General features: G+C 44.5%; 1 protein-coding gene across 13 annotated transcripts in view; it reads left to right on the top strand.

Annotated features, from left to right (window-relative positions):
- Window positions 1-17,365, top strand: part of AAK1 (AP2 associated kinase 1) — a 179,450-nt gene that overhangs the window by 92,350 nt on the left and 69,735 nt on the right. For all 13 annotated transcript variants that reach the window (XM_060117890.1, XM_060117899.1, XM_060117892.1 and 10 more), the window contains exons 4-8: window positions 2,015-2,123; window positions 3,835-3,977; window positions 14,148-14,269; window positions 15,622-15,703; window positions 16,211-16,343. In XM_060117890.1, the coding sequence (XP_059973873.1) occupies window positions 2,015-2,123; window positions 3,835-3,977; window positions 14,148-14,269; window positions 15,622-15,703; window positions 16,211-16,343 (589 nt within the window). The remainder of the gene's footprint in view (window positions 1-2,014; window positions 2,124-3,834; window positions 3,978-14,147; window positions 14,270-15,621; window positions 15,704-16,210; window positions 16,344-17,365) is intronic.

Below are 17,365 nucleotides of genomic sequence, written 5' to 3'. Positions count from 1 at the left end.
GATCTGAACTTCCTCAAATTCCCTTTTTTTTCCCCAGCCTTAAACCAATATGCATCTCCATCCTTACTTCCTTCCTGCTTGCCAGGAAAGAAATGTCTTTGAAAGATCAGTCCCTTTAACAGTGCTCCTAATTCCTTCCCTTTTCTACCTGCAGGACTGTTCGCTCAGTTATCCTCATCCTCTCCTGTATCTTAAAGCACCTTTTTGTCCTGGCTCCTTTCACTCTCCAGTGCTCAATCCTCTCCCATCCTAAACATTCTTTCCCTCAGTGCTGCTCCTCTTTTAAGCTCAAAACGTCCTGAAAGAATCTCCTGTAGCCACTGGCTCTGCGTGTTCCACTCCCATTCTTCACAAGTCCAGCTCCGTTCTTACTTCACTTTATTCCTTTTACAAAACTGTTCTTGCCTAGATCTCCAGCGACTTCCCAGTCGCCAGTAGAAGCAATCACGTCTTTACCTTTGGTCTACGTTTCTGAGGCAATAGTCATTCTTAATCCTTCACTCAGAGGAAAGTTCTAAGGAATTTTAACTTGGATGCTCAGAGTTCAGGTGTGTTGGTTTGATACTGTGAGGCTTCCTTTTGTTTTAATCCTTTCAAATTAAAAGAGACCATATCACTTTGAACTCTGAGTCTCCAGTTAGTGTGGTGGTGGCTCAAGTTGCCACATTTGTGTGCTGACTCTTACAGAACCACATTTTCCACCTCCTTCCTCCCATTTCTTTTATTAAACAAAGTAAAACAATTTATTAAAACTAGTTAAAAAATAAAACCTTGGGACTTCCCTGGTGACGCAGTGGTTGAGAATCCGCCTGCCAATGCAGGGGACACGGGTTCGAGCCCTGGTCCGGGAAGATCCCACCTGCTGCGGAGCAACTGAGCTCGTGCGCCTCAACTACTGAGCCCGCATGCCACAACTACTGAGCCCACGCGCTCTAGGGCCTGCGTGCTGCAACTACTGAGCCCGCGTGCTACAACTACTGAAGCCCGCGTGCCTAGAGCCCGTGCTCCGCAACAAGAGAAGCCACCCCAATGAGAAGCCCGTGCACCGCAGCGAAGAGTAGCCCCCGCTCGCCACAACTAGAGAAAGCCCGCGCGCTTCAACAAAGCCAAACAGCCAAAAATAAATAAATAAATAAATGTATTAAAAAAATAAAATAAAACCTTACTCTGTGCATAAATCCCGTTACCCAACTTGCTCGGTTTTTGCTCACTAATGACCTTAGATTTTGAACATCATCATTACAAAGATTTGCCTCTATGGATGTTGAAATAACCAGACCGAGGGATGAGGCAACTTCCAGTGTCTAAATGGGTCCTGACACATGGGAGGTGCTCAGTAAGTATTCGTTGAAAAATTAATTCCACAAGCAGCTCTGAGAGGTGCAGTTCCAACCGGAGAGCTGGAAACATAACCCGTCTTATATCCCAGTTGGTTGGCTTGAAAGGCTTAATTGTGAGCAAAATGCTTAGGTCTGGATGCCATTGTAGTCCCTTCAAAACTTTAAAAAGCAGTTATTCTTTTCATATATTTCCTAGAGGGAGAAAAACAGTATGACTAGTTTAAAAGTCAAGTTGAGTTCACTTGTGTTCCTACAACCAGGAAAAAAATCTGTTTCATTTTTCTGAATTAAAAATTCACAGATTTAAATAGTTCATGCTGTCACTCACCTGTTAGCCCCTCTGCGGTGTTTCCGGAGATGGGAGTCTTTGCTTCTGGTTTATATGGAGCACTGATGCCGTGAGCAAGTAGGCACCGTGTGTGCATTTGGTTCTAGAATTTAGTTCAGGAGAGCGTTATGGTTTAGAACGGTTGCAGAATTGCTGTTGAAGAGCTGCCCGTGAACCTCAGAGACCAGCAGAAACCTGCTCTTGACCTGCCCCTTAGTCTTGTCTCTCGTCACTGGTAGTGTTGTCTCTGTGTACTGAAGTTATCTGGGCTCATGGAAAAGCCTGGCTCGTTCTATCTCTACTGGTGTCTGTAACTGATAATTTATTTCTCACCTCTTCTTTACAGAGGGACCTGTCGGGGCACAAGAACATCGTGGGTTACATTGACTCCAGTATCAACAATGTGAGTAGCGGTGACGTGTGGGAAGTGCTCATTCTGATGGACTTCTGCAGGGGTAAGTATACGCGCCATACCTTAAGCTCTCATTTCTCCAGCACTTTGATTGTCAAGGGTGTGGGGTCATTTCAGTTAATGTGCACTGTGCTCTAACGTATGTTGTTCCGGTTTTAAAGATTGGAAAACTAAGAGGCTAAAAGATACAGAGCCTTCTGTCACTTCTTGGTTATTCTTACAATGGCGAGTATCTGTGGCACAGATAACTCAGAGCGGTAGATAATACAAAACTCTACTCTTGTTAGGTTTGGGAAGGTTTGGTGCTTGTATATGAACGTGAATGTATGAGAATGAGAATGAATATGTTCTTTGTGATGCTTTAAAACAAATGATGAAGGCACATAATAAAGACCCAACTCCAGATAGACTAAGGGAACAATTCAGCTTCCCTCACTCGTGTGTTCTCTTCTCCACCCGCACCACCATCCTTGCATTAGGGGGTCAAAGAATCCTTTTCGTCTAATGGAAATGACCCTGCTCTTCTTGCTGGAGGTCTGTGATTGCCAGGAAGGCTACATTCAAATGATGCTGCCCTTAACAGTAGAGTCAAGTAGTCGAAAGCTCAGAGTCTCAAGCAGTATTTATCTTGGGAAACCCAGGCTGTAGCATGAATTTATTCAGAGTTGACTGCATTTCATACAGCTGTTGTTTGGAGGGTTGGCTTTTTTGGTCTAAGCCACTGTCACTCACGTTCTTGGGTCATCGTCTCACCGTTCGGTGCCCAGTTTTGTAATCACCCTTAGTTCCACTAACACGTTCCTTGCCTTTACAGATACTGTCCATAAATTAAATATGTTAGTAATGCTTCAAATGTGATGTTAACCGATAATTTCAGCCTTCGCCGTAACAGCTGTTAACCTGATTTTGTAAAATACTACCACATTTCGGGGCTTCCCTGGTGGCGCAGTGGTTGAGAGTCCGCCTGCCGATGCAGGGGGAACGGGTTCGTGCCCCAGTCCGGGAAGACCCCACATGCCGCGGAGCGGCTGGGCCTGTGAGCCATGGCCACTGAGCCTGCGCGTCCGGAGCCTGTGCTCCGCGACGGGAGAGGCCACAGCAGTGAGAGGCCCGCGTACCGCAAAAAAAAAAAAAAAAACAAATACTACCACATTTGAACTTGACAGTTTGTCTCCTGCTCTTCCTTTTTGGACAGTAAAATGTTTAGAGACGAGGCAGTAGGAGAGTCCAGGGAGCTGGATAATTTTCTAAGCGAGGTCGTCAGCCTTTCGGTCCTAGAGATTAAATGTTGGTGTAGCATTTCTGCAGACCAGGCAGCAAGCAGTAAAGCCAGAGAGACCAAGCTGTTCCTAAAATACAGACCATCAAACTGCCTTCTTCCTCCTCCCGGGGTCTATTGTGCAATCTGACTCTTACTAAAAGATACAGCAGATTGAACCTGTGCCCTTGTCCAATGCACAACAGGGACAGTATAACCAGGCAACTCGAGCCAGGACCATATTGTCAGTTCTGCTACTAATCTTGAAGACAGAATGAGGGCAGCTCACATCTGGCTGCTTTATATAATGAAGAAACTGTTTTGATGCCATAGAAAACAAGTCCCAGGCTGGGACTCAAGATACCGGGGTTTAGTCCTGGCTCAGCCAGTGATGGGCCGAGTCCAGGTTGCTCCTCTGTGGACAGCCTTTCATTCTCGTGGATAAGTGATGGGTCTGAATGTTTATAACCTTTCCTCTGCTCTGCACCCCTCTCAGGAGGCCAGGTGGTCAACCTGATGAACCAGCGCCTGCAAACAGGTTTTACAGAGAATGAAGTACTCCAGATATTTTGTGACACCTGTGAAGCTGTTGCCCGCCTGCATCAGTGCAAAACTCCTATTATCCACCGTGACCTGAAGGTAACAGATCACCATTAAGTGCATTCATTAAGTGCATTCTTATGGAGTATTTTCTGTCTGCCCCAGGAATGAAGTAGATGTTATGGGGATGTGAGAAAAGCGTAAGGCATGGTACCAGATTCTAAGCTTACATTCTGCTTGGGGAGAGAAAGTACAAAGAAAAAAATAAATAGCAGAACAGTACAGTACAATATAGCTATCAATTTTATTAAGTAGCTTTCAGAAATTCTTTATAACCATCAAATGCCTGAACACATCATTTTTGTTTTTCCTGATAAACTCCCAAATTCACTTTTCCAGGGTCAGAAAAAGTAATATGCTAATTTGAAATTTGTAAACAGTGGTGCTTGATCTTTAAAGTCTATTTCATACTTTGTAAAATCCATTAATTGGTGATTTTAAAAATTTGTCCTACTAATCACCATCCCCTTGCACCGGGCCTTTCGTACTGTAGTCACTTGACAATGTTCGTTGAATGGAATTGGCACCCAGTTAGGATTCACTAGCATCTCTGGAGCACTGACAATGTGCCAGGTATTCTATTAGACACTTTATGTGCACTGTCTCTTGGGAGGGAGACATTCTTCTTTGCATTTTATGTTTGGGGAAACTCAGGAGCTGAGAGGTTATGTGATTTGACTAAGGTCATGTAACTAGGAAGGAGCAGTACCAGAATTTGAATCCAGCTCTCCTGATTCTAAGTTACAATTTCTTTTCATTATACGTATGTTTCGAGAAACATGCTTCATGGCTAATATTTGCATCACTGTCTCCTAGTGTGCTTGTTAAATGCAGGCTACTGGGCTCCCTGTTGAATCTTTTGGGCTATAATTTTTGTGATGGTGCCAGGGAAGCCCAGGAGTTTTTATCTTAGGCACCCCAGGTGGTTTTCGTATATTCTAAAGTTTGAGGATCATAGCCGCATACTAGCATTTCTGTTCTGAGGGTGTTTTTTAGTTTATTTGTTTGTTTGTTTTCTTTAAGATACCATAAAATTCACTCTTTTAAAATGTACAATTTGGTGGAGTTTAGTATATTTACAAGGCTGTGCAACCATAACCACTGTCTAATTCCGGAAAATTTCATCATCCCCCCAAAAAAACCTGTATTCATTAGGGGTCACTCCTCATTCTCCACTTGTCCCAGCCCCTGGCAACCACTAATCTACTTTCTGTTGCTTATTCTGGACATTTCATCTAAATGGGCTTGTATAGTGTGTGACCTCTTTCACAAGCATAGTGTTCTCAAGGTTCATCTATGTTGTGGCGTATATCAGTACTTCGTCCCTTTTTGTTATAACATTCCATTTTGTGGATATATCACATTTTGTTTATTCAGCAACTGGTGGACGTTTGAGTTGTTTCTACTTTGGCTATTATGAATAAGGCTACTATGAACATTCATATACTAGTTTTCATGTGGGCATATGTTTTCAGTTCGCTTGGGTACATACTTAGGAGTGGAATCGCTGGGTCATATGGTAACTCTAATTGTTTCAGGAACTGCCACACTGTTTTCCAAAGTGGCTGCACTGTTTTACAACCCACCAGCAACATATGAGGTTTCCGATTTCTTCACACTAACCTACCACTTGTTATTGTCCTATTTTATCTTCCCACCCTAGTGAGTGTGAAGGCTCCAACAGCCTTGGACAGCCTTCTCCAGTGTGCCTCTGCCCACAGTCAGCCCCTTTTCTGAGTGGAGCAAGGAGGATACATCTCAGTGAATATTATGAGCCTCACATCGTACAAGTACATAGTTCTGTGGGGACAGTGCAGATGCAACATTGTTCCTATGCTCATCATGTTAAAGGATTGGTGAGAGAATGTAAATGAAATATTGGGAATTAAAACCTGAATAAGTGAAATACAAAACTTTATAGAACAAAGTGATGAATGGAAGAGATTCAAATGGCTTAATATGTGGTCAGATAGTGGGATCTGGCAATGGTGATTGGAGCCTTCTGGAAAAGTCGGATTTTGAAGGACTGGTGGGATATGGGTGGTCACAGAGAGGATGAAGGGCATTTCAGGCAGAGAGCAGGGCCCGAGCACTGCCGAGAGAAGGGAACAAGAAGGCATTTGAAGGTGAGGAGATAGGTAAGGACTTGGTACCGGGCCAGTTACAGACCAGGCTAGAGTGACTGCAGGCCACTGCTCTAAGAATGTAATGACACTTTATTTTTTTTATTGAAATATAGTTGATTTACAATGTTGTATTAGTTTCAGGTTTTGACAGTTTATTTCTGGTTGCCTTAACCATGAGTGAAATTCTTGGGCATGTTAGCATGTATTGCAAAATACGCAGTGGTACCAACATTTTAGGACCTGACCTTTCTTCCTGCCACCTGCCTTGGAGAAGAGTTCATGAGGGGCAAAGAAAAGGGGGAGAAGTGTGGCCCAGCTGCACCAGCACTGCTCCTGTGACCCGTATGAGCTCAGGTTTCTCCAGAACCCCATTCTCCCCCCAGGTCAGATGGGGTTCGATTTCATATTGGAACTCAGATTCTGTAGCACAGTAACTTGTACCGACTGTATTGTAAGCTCTGTGAGTGATGAGCGTCCTTCATGTTGTCAGATGCACAGGGCACATTTCTATCCCTGTCTCGTTCTCCTGCTTAGGGCATTTGCCTCCTCGGTGACTGTCTCTCCCCATGACCCCTGTGCAGCGTGTTCTCCCGGGGCCCTCAGCTTCCTTGGTTGCTCTTCTTATCACTTAGCCTCAGAGCCTCAGCTTCCTCGTCTGTGGGGTGGAGACAACAGCGCCAGCCTTGTTAGGGTCAGGGTGAGGCTAAAGGAGAACATGCGTGTCAGTGTGCAGGCGCCTCCTTGGCGTAGAAAGTCCTGAGCGAGCACCCAGGGAGGTGAGAGCAAGGGGAGAGACCAAGAGGGACATGGAGCATCCTTTTAGAGAGGGCTACTCCCATGTGAAACAAAATCTTCCTTTATTGTAACTTTTTTCAACATCTGTTGGATTAAACGAGGCCTAAATGATAATCATTTCATACCTGTAAATAGCACCTGCCCAGTTTACCCATTCCCAGTGTATCAGTGCTGCTGTGAGGTGGTGGAGAGGCGTCACCCACGATGGGAACCTGAGGCACAGAGCTCAGTGTCTTGCCTGGGGACACGGTCGGGGCTTGGTGTCAAGCAGCCAGAACTGCTCTGAACAGCCTGTGAGATGTCTCAGCAGAGAAACTCGGAGCAAACTGGAATCTGAGGGTAAGGCTGGGGTACAAGCGAGTGGCTGCCACGCTCTCCTCCTCAGCCCCTGCCCTTTGCCCCTCCGTCACCCAGGGCAGGGCACACAGTAATGGTGTTCAGTCAGTATTGAAGACCATCGGGTGTGCTGCTGGTTCGCCAGTAGTGGTTCAGGAGACTTTGTTTCCCTTTCTCCTTGACCTTGGAAATAAGGAGTGTAAATAGGGGCCCCTGGGAGGAGGCCTTGTTGGTGATTGTTCTAGAGGAGTCCTGTTGCTGTTGGTTTTAGTCGTTGACTCCCGGTTGTTTTGCGGAAGCTTTCCCAAATTCCCCAAATCTTACACTCATTGCCATCTGGATGCTTTTGTTAGCATGTTAGATCCTGTTGACTTCTACTACTGTGTGCTTGGTGGGCAGTCACATTGCCTGCTGCACTGCCAACTTCCTAGGCAGGCGTGAAAAGTCCCCCTGTGCTTCCTGTTTGCCCTGGCTCTGTCATTGCGTCACAGGGCCTTGGCCACTCTGAGCTCCCTGTCATGGCTAGAACCAGCCAGCACAGTCCTAGCAGTAGCCAGAGCCAAGAAGTCCTTTGTTGTCCTCTTGGCCAGAGAACGTGCTGGTGGCTGGTCTCCCGGTTGCTCCCCTGTGAGCGAGGTGTCCCTTGGCAACCAGGCGCCTCAGGAGTAGTCTGTGGGGCACAGGAGGAAGCACAGGCCAGGCCGGCTGTAGGGCCCCGTGTTGAGCCAGTGTCACCCTCTGCGGGGGCCAGCTTGGTCACACGCAGAACTGAGAAAGGGCCCTCTTGCCCTGCCTACCACGTGTGTGGTCTTTCTTGCAAGTTCCAGAGGGGAAATAAGCTGAAAGCGGTCCCTGTCCTTAAGCAGCTTATGTTCTAAAAATAACCATGACAGAAGTTCTGGTCTTTATTGAAAGTCTCTCCTCCAGGACATAGTTCTAACATTTTCATTATTTCCCCCATTGTTTAATTGCCGTCTCTCTGAAGAATGATAGAGGTCATTCCTGCAGATCATGGGGTGTCCTAGACCTGGGACGGTCACGTTAGCCAGCCCTTTCTTTTTACCAACGGTGAAGCCTCTGCCCAGAAAGGCTGTGACCTGCACAGTGAATTCAGTGATCAAACCAGAACAAAGGCCAAGGTCGTTTACTCTCAGTTTGGTTTCTGTTTGTTTGGTTTTGCTGTATTTTACCATGATGTTTGTCCTAACATTTAAGAAAGGGGAAGAAAGGGTTAAGACTTAATAAGTACATTCTAGATTGAAAAAGTCCTGAATGTCTCCTCAGTTGTCAGAAAGGAGATATAGATCTCATGAAGTACAATAGGATGAAGATGCTTGTCCTATTTTTGGAGTCACAGGTTGGAAAACCTGCATGCATCTAATCCTCCACAACTTCCAGTGGTAAAAATTTAAACTCTGTGGCTGAAGTGCCTGGATGCCGTATCTGCTTGGAATATTGTCAAGATGAAGAGGTCAGGAGGACGTGGCTTTCCAGACCCCTTAGCTAAAGCTGTGAGCAGAATTTGGGAGTGACAACTTTAATAACGCTCTTAGGCTGACAGGTTGGGAGTAAGGTCAGCAGTGTTAAACTCTCAATGAGCTGAAAGGGGGGCAGTTGTAAGTGATGGTAACCAGCGTCAGGCTGACTTCCTGAAGGGCTTGGCCAAAAACGAAGTCACCGTGCAGATTCTCTGAAGCTTCCAGAAGCTGGTGTATGAAGATCCAGTTGGTTCTTGACCTTCCTAAGCTCTTTGAATCTCTCTCGGCCCTGGTCATCTCACAGGTGGACGATGGTACCTGCCCTCATTGTTTCCTTTCTCTCACATCAGTGCAGCAGGGGAGGGTGAAGTCCCAGCGGTGTGGCAGCCTGAGCCCAAATCCCGCCCTCGCAGCCTTGTGACCTCAGACATGTTAGGTAACTGGACTCTGTTCTCTCGTGTGTTAAGACGGACAGTGAGGCTGTGTAAGAATTTCGTTAAATACTGTAGGTATGGGCTTCCCTGGTGGCGCAGTGGTTGAGAGTCCTCCTGCCGATGCAGGGGACGCGGGTTTGTGCCCCGGTCTGGGAGGATCCCACGTGCTGCGGAGTGGCTGGGCCCGTGAGTCATGGCCGCTGAGCCTGCACGTCCGGAGCCTGTGCTCCGCAGCGGGAGAGGCCACAACAGTGAGAGGCCCGCGTACCGCAAAAAAAAAAAAAAAAAAAAATACTGTAGGTAGAAGCGTACATGGGGCAGGGTTGAGCCTATATTAAGCTCTGTTAGTTGCTGATACCATTGTTGTTTATATCATCCTGCCCCTGTGCCTTCCTGTTCCTAGCTCCACTTATCTAAGTCCTGCACTTCCTCCAAGGCCCAGCATTATCTCATCTCCTCATTCATAAGAGCGCTAGCCCATAATATGTCCGGTCCCATGTTTTCAGTTTTCCGGTGCCCAGGATGGTGCTGCCCCAGCCACAAAGGCCTGCCTCTGTGCCTTAGACACCTCATGTGTGCTCCCACCTCTGCGCCTTTATGCTGGCCGCTCTCTACTGGGAATGCTTGTCCCCGACGTGGTCCATGGCTGCTCCCCTCATCAGGGTGACTGTGCTGTTTATAGTAGCATCCTTCTTTATTTTATATACATTTAATCTGCTGGGGTTTTTTCCACAACATTTATCACTACCGGGCAGTTATACTTATTATTATTTTTTTTTTAAATCATCAACTGGACTCTAAGCTCCATGAGAGGGACTTCCCTGGTGGTCCAGTGGTTAAGACTCTGCGCTTCCACTGCAGAGGACACAGGTTCGATCCCTGGTGAGCAAACTAAGATCCTGCAAGCCCTGCAGCATGGCCAAAAATAAAATAAAATTAAAATTAAAAAATAAAATAAGGGACCTCCTGGCGGTCCAGTGGTTAAGAATCCATGTTTCCACTGCAGGGGCACAAGTTTGATCCCGCATGCCATGCAATGTGGCCCCCCAAAAAAACCAAACCCTAAGCTCCACAAGAGGATGAACTTTGATTTGTTCACCGAGAAAAGTACTTGGCACGTAATAGGAGGTAGTAGGAGTTCAAATGTATTTCTTTAATAAAGGAATGATAACAATACCTATCTTACACGTGTATAGGGAGATTTACAGTTCATTCTCTTACTTGCTTCATAAGAACAGTGATAGAATTATTATCAGCTTTACTTTACAGATGAGAAACAAGCCCAAAGACGTTGGTCCAAGGCCAGACATCTAAAATAGTCCCTGAGGTCTTCTGAACCCCAGGTGCAGTGTGGTTGCCACGTGTCATGCTCTGTGTTAAGTGTTTTGTTGATGATGGTGCTGGCGATGATGCAGGCAGCAGCCATCTGGAGCTCAGAGGTCTTCACTGGTGTTACACAGGGACGGATAGAGAGAGGGCGGAGCTTGCAGCTACTGCTAAAGTGGCTGTGGCCAAGCGATCTCACCTTCGTAATCTCAACTGATCCTCCCAGTAGACTTGCACAGTAACCAAAGCAGGGATTATGCTTCTTCTCTGAATTGATAGTTCTTTGATATTGCTCAGGCTTTCCCTACATTGATATCTCTGGCTCCCTTGTGTATTTTTGTACACACCCTTAATTTTTAACTGGTTTTCCTGTAAATATAGTTTTGTACAATATTATCTTTGTGGGAGGGAGGGAGGCCAACTGGGGACCAGGTTAGATATAGTATAATTCCTGAGTTCTGTCAGTCTGGAACTAACCAGAAATACAAACCTAGTTTTTAAGGGGGGGAGGGACAAAACAAAAAGCCCCGATGTGCATCATCTTTTATTCTGTCCTTTGTCTACTTAGCTTTCCTCCCTTCCCCAACAGTGATTTTGGTCCCTAGAACTACCTTGTTTGTGTTTTGATATGAATTCACTTTTCAGTTTTCTAGATTGTACATTCCAACATTAGAAGGAGAGAATCTGATTCAGGAAGGGACTGCACACATACAGCAGGAGAAGCATGGTTTCACAGGCGCCCTGTAGGATGTATGAGGCCAGCAAGGAAGATGGTTGCTGAAAGATACTGAGTAAGGGACTTAGGGGTCCCTTATGTGTGTGAAATACCGGCCAGGTATTGTAGGAGACACATGAGCATAATATAATTATAGACCAGAGGCTGGCAAACTTCTCTGCAGAGGGCCAAAGAATAAATATTTTAGGCTTGTCAGCTATATAGGCTCTGTTTCAACTGCTTGACTCTGCTGTTGGAGCTTAAAAACAGCCATAGACTAGAGGGTAAGTAACCAGTGGGCATGGCTTGGTTTGGACGGAAGGTCTTTGTCATCCCTTCCTAGCAGTGGTAAGTTCTGTAGATTTTTGTAGGGCGGCCATGTAAAGTTCTACTGAGGAGTTATGGCTTGAGCAAGGCCTTGAAGAATGGCTAGGAGTTGACTAGTGGAGGGAGCAATTGAATAAAAAGACAAAGTAGTCAATATGGGGAATGCTTAGCAGACATTGAGCAAATCAGCCTGGCTAGTATTTAGACACTTGGTTCCTCATTGACTAGGTTCCTAATTATAGGGACATTTCTGAACATAAAGAACTAAGATACCCCTGGCCTTAAGCTTGTATCCAGTACATTGGGTGAGTGTAGTCATCCCTACCAGGGTAGGAGGATGGGGATGGGGGGCTTGGAGTAATTGTTCTGCTTCTAACCTGCTTCCTGCCCTGGCAGAAAGACAATTCCCTGTCCTTCTCTAGAGTTGGATTGCCTAGGTTCACTTCCTTCCTTAATCACTGTGAGCCTCACTTTCTCTGTCTGTGTAACAGGGATTATTATTACATTGTTACTATGAGGATTGAATGAGATAATCCGTGTAAAGTGCTGAGACAGTGGTAGTTGTATTAGTAAAAGCTCAGGAAATGGTAGCAGTTCTTTTTAAAACCTCTAAATGCGATTGGAAATATTAATGTTGCCTTGTTGGAATTATTTTAGGTTCCTAAAGTGAGTATACGTTCAGGATAGCCTGACTGTTTCACTTGGTGTACATAGATTAAACTCATGAGCATTGTAAAAAGCTGTAGATGGTGGAAATATTGGCCTGACTCAGCCCTGTCTTCGGGGAACAAGTCTCCCCTAAGAATTCTTATTCACAAGAGCATATCCACGCAAGTTTATGGTCATAGTTCACACTGCCTGTGTGGCTAAAAATCCCGAGGTCAAAACTGTAAATTAAAGTGATTATAGGTTATTAGTGCCCCAGGTGCATAAGTGAATTATCTCTGGGAGAATAATAGACTTTAAACTCAGGCCTCCAAGGCTTCCCACAGATGAATTCCAAGGAACATGAGTTAACAACAATGACAAAACCCCTCACAGCAGTACCGTGACTGACACTCAGTAGGAATAAGAAACAATAAACTACAGAGTCAGTTGGCAGCAAAGACTTTAGGTATTGGATTTAGCAGATACAGACTATAAAATAAACATTTTTATGGTATATAATTTTAGAAGAATTAAAGTATAGAAGCAAGAGACATCATAATTGACAAGATATTTTTAAAAGGACTAGCAGTAATTGTAAGGGCCTGGGTATTTGGTGGCTCCTATCTTATTTCTGACAGACTGACACACACACACACACACACAGGGTGTTGTATGCATTTCTCTTTTTTAGTTTATTCCATTTAACCAACATTTTCTGTTCTAAGCACTATGTTAGGCATTGGTAGAGAAGACTACAAATATCTGTGCTTGTTCTTAAGGAGCTTATAGTCTACTCTTACCTTTGTTATCCAAAGGTGATCAGTCTTTGGAAGGCTGAAGACAAAAGGCAATGGAGACTACAGACTTACTGACCTAACAAGATTTTTTTGGCTGCCATTTTACTGCCCACGTATAGCCAGGTCTGTCCTCCAGCATACCAGTCAGCTCGATTCACCTATACCAAAAATTAATACATCGTGAGTACAGTGGTGCCCACTGTTTTGGAGTTGTTATTTCTTTGGCAGTGTCCTTTGATACCAAGGATTTCACTAGGGTCTGGTCTTCAGAAGCTCCCTCCTACCCAGAACTCCTAACTCACTGCCCAAAGAATTCATCTATAAAAATATAAGGATGGAGGCTTCCCTGGTGGCGCAGTGGTTGAGAGTCCATCTGCCAATGCAGGGGACACGGGTTTGTGCCCCGGTCCGGGAAGATCCCACATGCCGCGGAGCGGCTGGGCCCGTGAGCCATGGCTGCTGGGCCTGCGCATCCGGAGACTGTGCTCCGCAACGGGGGAGGCCACAGCAGTGAGAGGCCCGTGTACTGCAAAAAAAACAAAAACAAAACAAAAAATATATATATATATAAGGATGGTACTTTAACAGGAGAACTGTGCATTTGCCCACAGGCCTTTAATCACATTGAGAAGTAGCCAAAATATAGCAAATATTTATTAATTCAGAAAATCCTAACCTATCGTAGTAAAGAAATTGATATATGTGTTTATAAGGCCCAAATGAAATCACCGACATCAGGAAGAACAGAGTACTGAAGGAACGTAGGGAAGGAGTGATATTTGTCTGAGTGGGGGCCTGAGGAATGCTTCAAAGAAGAGGTGGCATTGGAACTGGAATGTGAAAGGTGAATGGGATTTGGATAGTTAGGTAGGGAGCTGGTGATCATCGGGAGCATCTTAGACTGAAAGAAAGGCAGGAATAAAGATACAGAGGCTTAAAACTATAAGGATTATTTCTGCAGAGCTGAGAAATGTGACTAGAAATCTGGAAAAATGGGACTCTTGCTTCCCCACTGTGGAATTTCCTTTTTTTACCCTATTGCTGTGCATCTTTTTTTTGTTCCACTTGGAATGACCCCTGTTGACATACTTAGAGGAGAATAACTTTCCTGTGCACATTAATGAGATTATCAGAAATAAAGTATCTTATTGATGTGTGTGCAAACCAACTTTTCAAACACATTACTAAACGATATCTTGGAATGGGCGGCTGGGCGATGTTTTTCAGGTTGAAAATATTCTCTTGCATGACCGAGGCCACTACGTCCTGTGTGACTTTGGAAGTGCCACCAACAAATTCCAGAATCCACAAACTGAAGGAGTCAATGCAGTAGAAGATGAGATTAAGAAGTAAGCTTTTCCTCCTTTCTCGGAATTTTATCCATTATCAGATTAGCAGTTTTACCTTCAGCTCATGATTGAGAAGGTCAGGGTGAGAAGACAGTGGTGCTTGTCAGTTGCCCCTCGTCTCAGATCATCATGTTGGCAGTTGGGTTGTTGGATTTTAAGTGGAGGATGGGGAAGGGGTTCATGACCAATGAGCAGTGGAGTAAAATGAAAGAATCTTACAGCACTTTATCAATGGTCCTATGGTCATTATACATAGATCTTTTGATTTACATCACATAGCCCTTAAAAAGGTGCACACACCTTAGAAGTACTGTGATGCTTTTAAGTGGGATCACAACAGCTGTGACATTACCAGTCAGTTGGTTGTGCTTTTTACTGAAACCTAAATGGCTGTGTATTCCTTCCTGCTCATAAGGAGCTCACCTGCAGTCTAGTGGAATTAATGGTGCGTAGGGCTGTTAAAATCTCTACAGATAGTGAATCACTGACTTCCACGAGAAAAAAAGCTTCTTTAGATTTGTGATTCCAGTAAGAACCTGACCCATTTTCGCCTGTTGTCCAGAGTGTTGGATTTTTCACAGGCACCAGCACTCACTATTACTGCTCATAAATCAGCAGCCTAGAGTGCACACATATCCTGATCCTCTCTCTCCTTTCCTGCTTCACCCCTGGCAACCAAGCCTGGGGCAGGAAGACTTAACGGTCCAAGGCCCTGATGGGCACCTAAACCGCAGAGCCCTCTGGGCTCTAGAGACTCTAGCAGCGCAAATCACAGGCTTGGTAACACTAAGACTCTCACTTTGAAGACGAGCTTATCCTTCTCTTTTCTTGAGCCAGAGATAAGAGGAAAACTGTTGTTTCAGCCTTATGCTGGCAGCAAAGATCCATCCACCTCCCAGCCTAGCCAGGACCCACTTTATCCTCCTGAGTGTTCCAGCCAGTATTACATCTCTGTGTCGAGCCACATCTAAAGGGATTACTATTTAAAAAAAAACAAATCAGCCAAATATACTATCAGACCACGAGGATTTACAGGAGAAGATTTTGTTATTTGAGGAGCAAGAAAAGTTGCTTTTAGAGTTTATTTAATACCTTAGTGTCTGCGTCCCCACCTGCTCTTAGATTGGAAGGACTGCAGCTAGAGGGCCGTGGGTGTGTGCCAAGGACAGCTCTTCATTTCACCTGCACTAATATTCCATACTGTCTTCTCCAGGATGCTCCCAGGGAACTAGACTCCACTAATATACATATATATATATATATATATATATTTTTTTAAAGTAATTCTGCTACCCCTGGTTTTTAATTATAGCATTGACATATTTAACAAAAAATGAATCTCTTGATTGTAGATACACAACGCTGTCCTATCGAGCACCAGAAATGGTCAACCTGTACAGTGGCAAAATCATCACTACGAAGGCAGACATTTGGGTAGGTGTCAACTAACCTATCCACATCTCAGATGTCAGCAGTCTTGGCCATTAACTCCCAAGTTAATGCAGACAGTGCCATAGCAAGAGTGGCCACTGTACCATATCATTGTCTACTTATCCCTCAGGGTTATTCTTGACTCAAGGTGATGAGGCACTGCTTCTTGAAGCATGTCAAAGAAAATTACTTTAGACCTCTGTGAAAGTTATTCGGGTGACCTGCCCATTATTTAGGTGGTTTTCACATATGTGTTACTAGTTCTTAAGAGCAAAACCAGCTGAATACTTGTTCTTTATTGGAGCACAATTTGGTAGTGAGGATAGAAATACTATAACTTAGCAGATAAACAGTAATGTTGGTTCTAAATTCAAGTTTCTAGTGGGTTAATAGTACAGAGTGTTTAGATCGGCTGTAAATGTGGATGGTGCCAGTATCTCTCAGCAGACCCATTTGCAGTTATGATAAATAAATCACTAGTAGCAATCTGCTTTTTTTTTTTTTTTTTAGGCTCTTGGATGTTTGTTGTATAAATTATGCTACTTCACTTTGCCATTTGGAGAGAGTCAAGTGGCAATTTGTGATGGAAACTTCACAATTCCTGATAACTCTCGATATTCCCAAGATATGCATTGCCTAATTAGTAAGTATTTCAAGTTTCTGATTTCACATTTTTATTTCTAATCTCTAGGAATGGATTGGAGGATAAAGGGATTAGATCCCAGGAGTGATGGGTGGGATGCACAAATAAAGAAATGAGTTGATAACTGTTGGTCACTCAAAGACCATGTAACGGTGTCTAGTTAGAGTGGTGAGTCTTTTTGCCAGAAATCTAAACTTGGTCTCACACCTGGGCTGGCCACCCGAGCAGAAATCTTAACTGGGCTTTGAGCATTACAGTACTGCTCTGTTCTCTTGCAGTCTGTATGAAAGCTGTGGTACCAAAGGAGTCCAGCTGACTCATATCAAGCGATAAGAAATTCATCTTTGCAAAACTGGAAGCAACTCAAATTAAAATGATTGCAATGCATTGGCTGAAGTGAATACATAATTAAGACTATATAACTCTGTGGAACTAGGTTTTTTCCTCTCATTTAGGTTAATCACTGGATTTTGATAAAAAGCATTTAAACTCAATGCTTTAAAATGTTTTTAAGATTCCCCACTCTTTTGTATCATCATAGTAAGCATATGTACTAATGTTCATTAACCAGGTGGCAGAATAAGTAATCTCTGCTCAACCCCCTGTATTGGAACGCTAAAGAAACAGAGGTTTTTATTATCTTTTTACTTCGGTCAAGATGTTTAGTATCCACATTTTAACAATCACAGATTGTGAATCCTGAGTAACGCACTTTGGGTCCTAGGTGGGGATACACTTGGAGAAAATAGAAGACGCAAATGTGGTGAGGAGCATCTGACATTTGTTGAAGGCCTACTTGTACCTCATTTAATTCTTAAAACCCTATATAGCAGGGGTCCCCAACCCCCTGGGCCATGGACCGGTACCCGTCCATGGCCTCTTAGGAACCCGGCCACACAGCAGGTGAACGACGGGCAAGCGAGCGAAGCTTCATCTGCCGCTCCCCATCGCTCGCATTACCGCCTGAACCATTCCCCCCTTACTCCACCCGCCCGTCCATGGAAGAGTTGTCTTCCATGAAA

This window comes from Mesoplodon densirostris, chromosome 14 (genome assembly GCF_025265405.1).
Source record: "Mesoplodon densirostris isolate mMesDen1 chromosome 14, mMesDen1 primary haplotype, whole genome shotgun sequence".
Lineage (NCBI taxonomy): Eukaryota > Metazoa > Chordata > Mammalia > Artiodactyla > Ziphiidae > Mesoplodon > Mesoplodon densirostris.
This window is presented reverse-complemented; position numbering and strand designations above follow the sequence as displayed.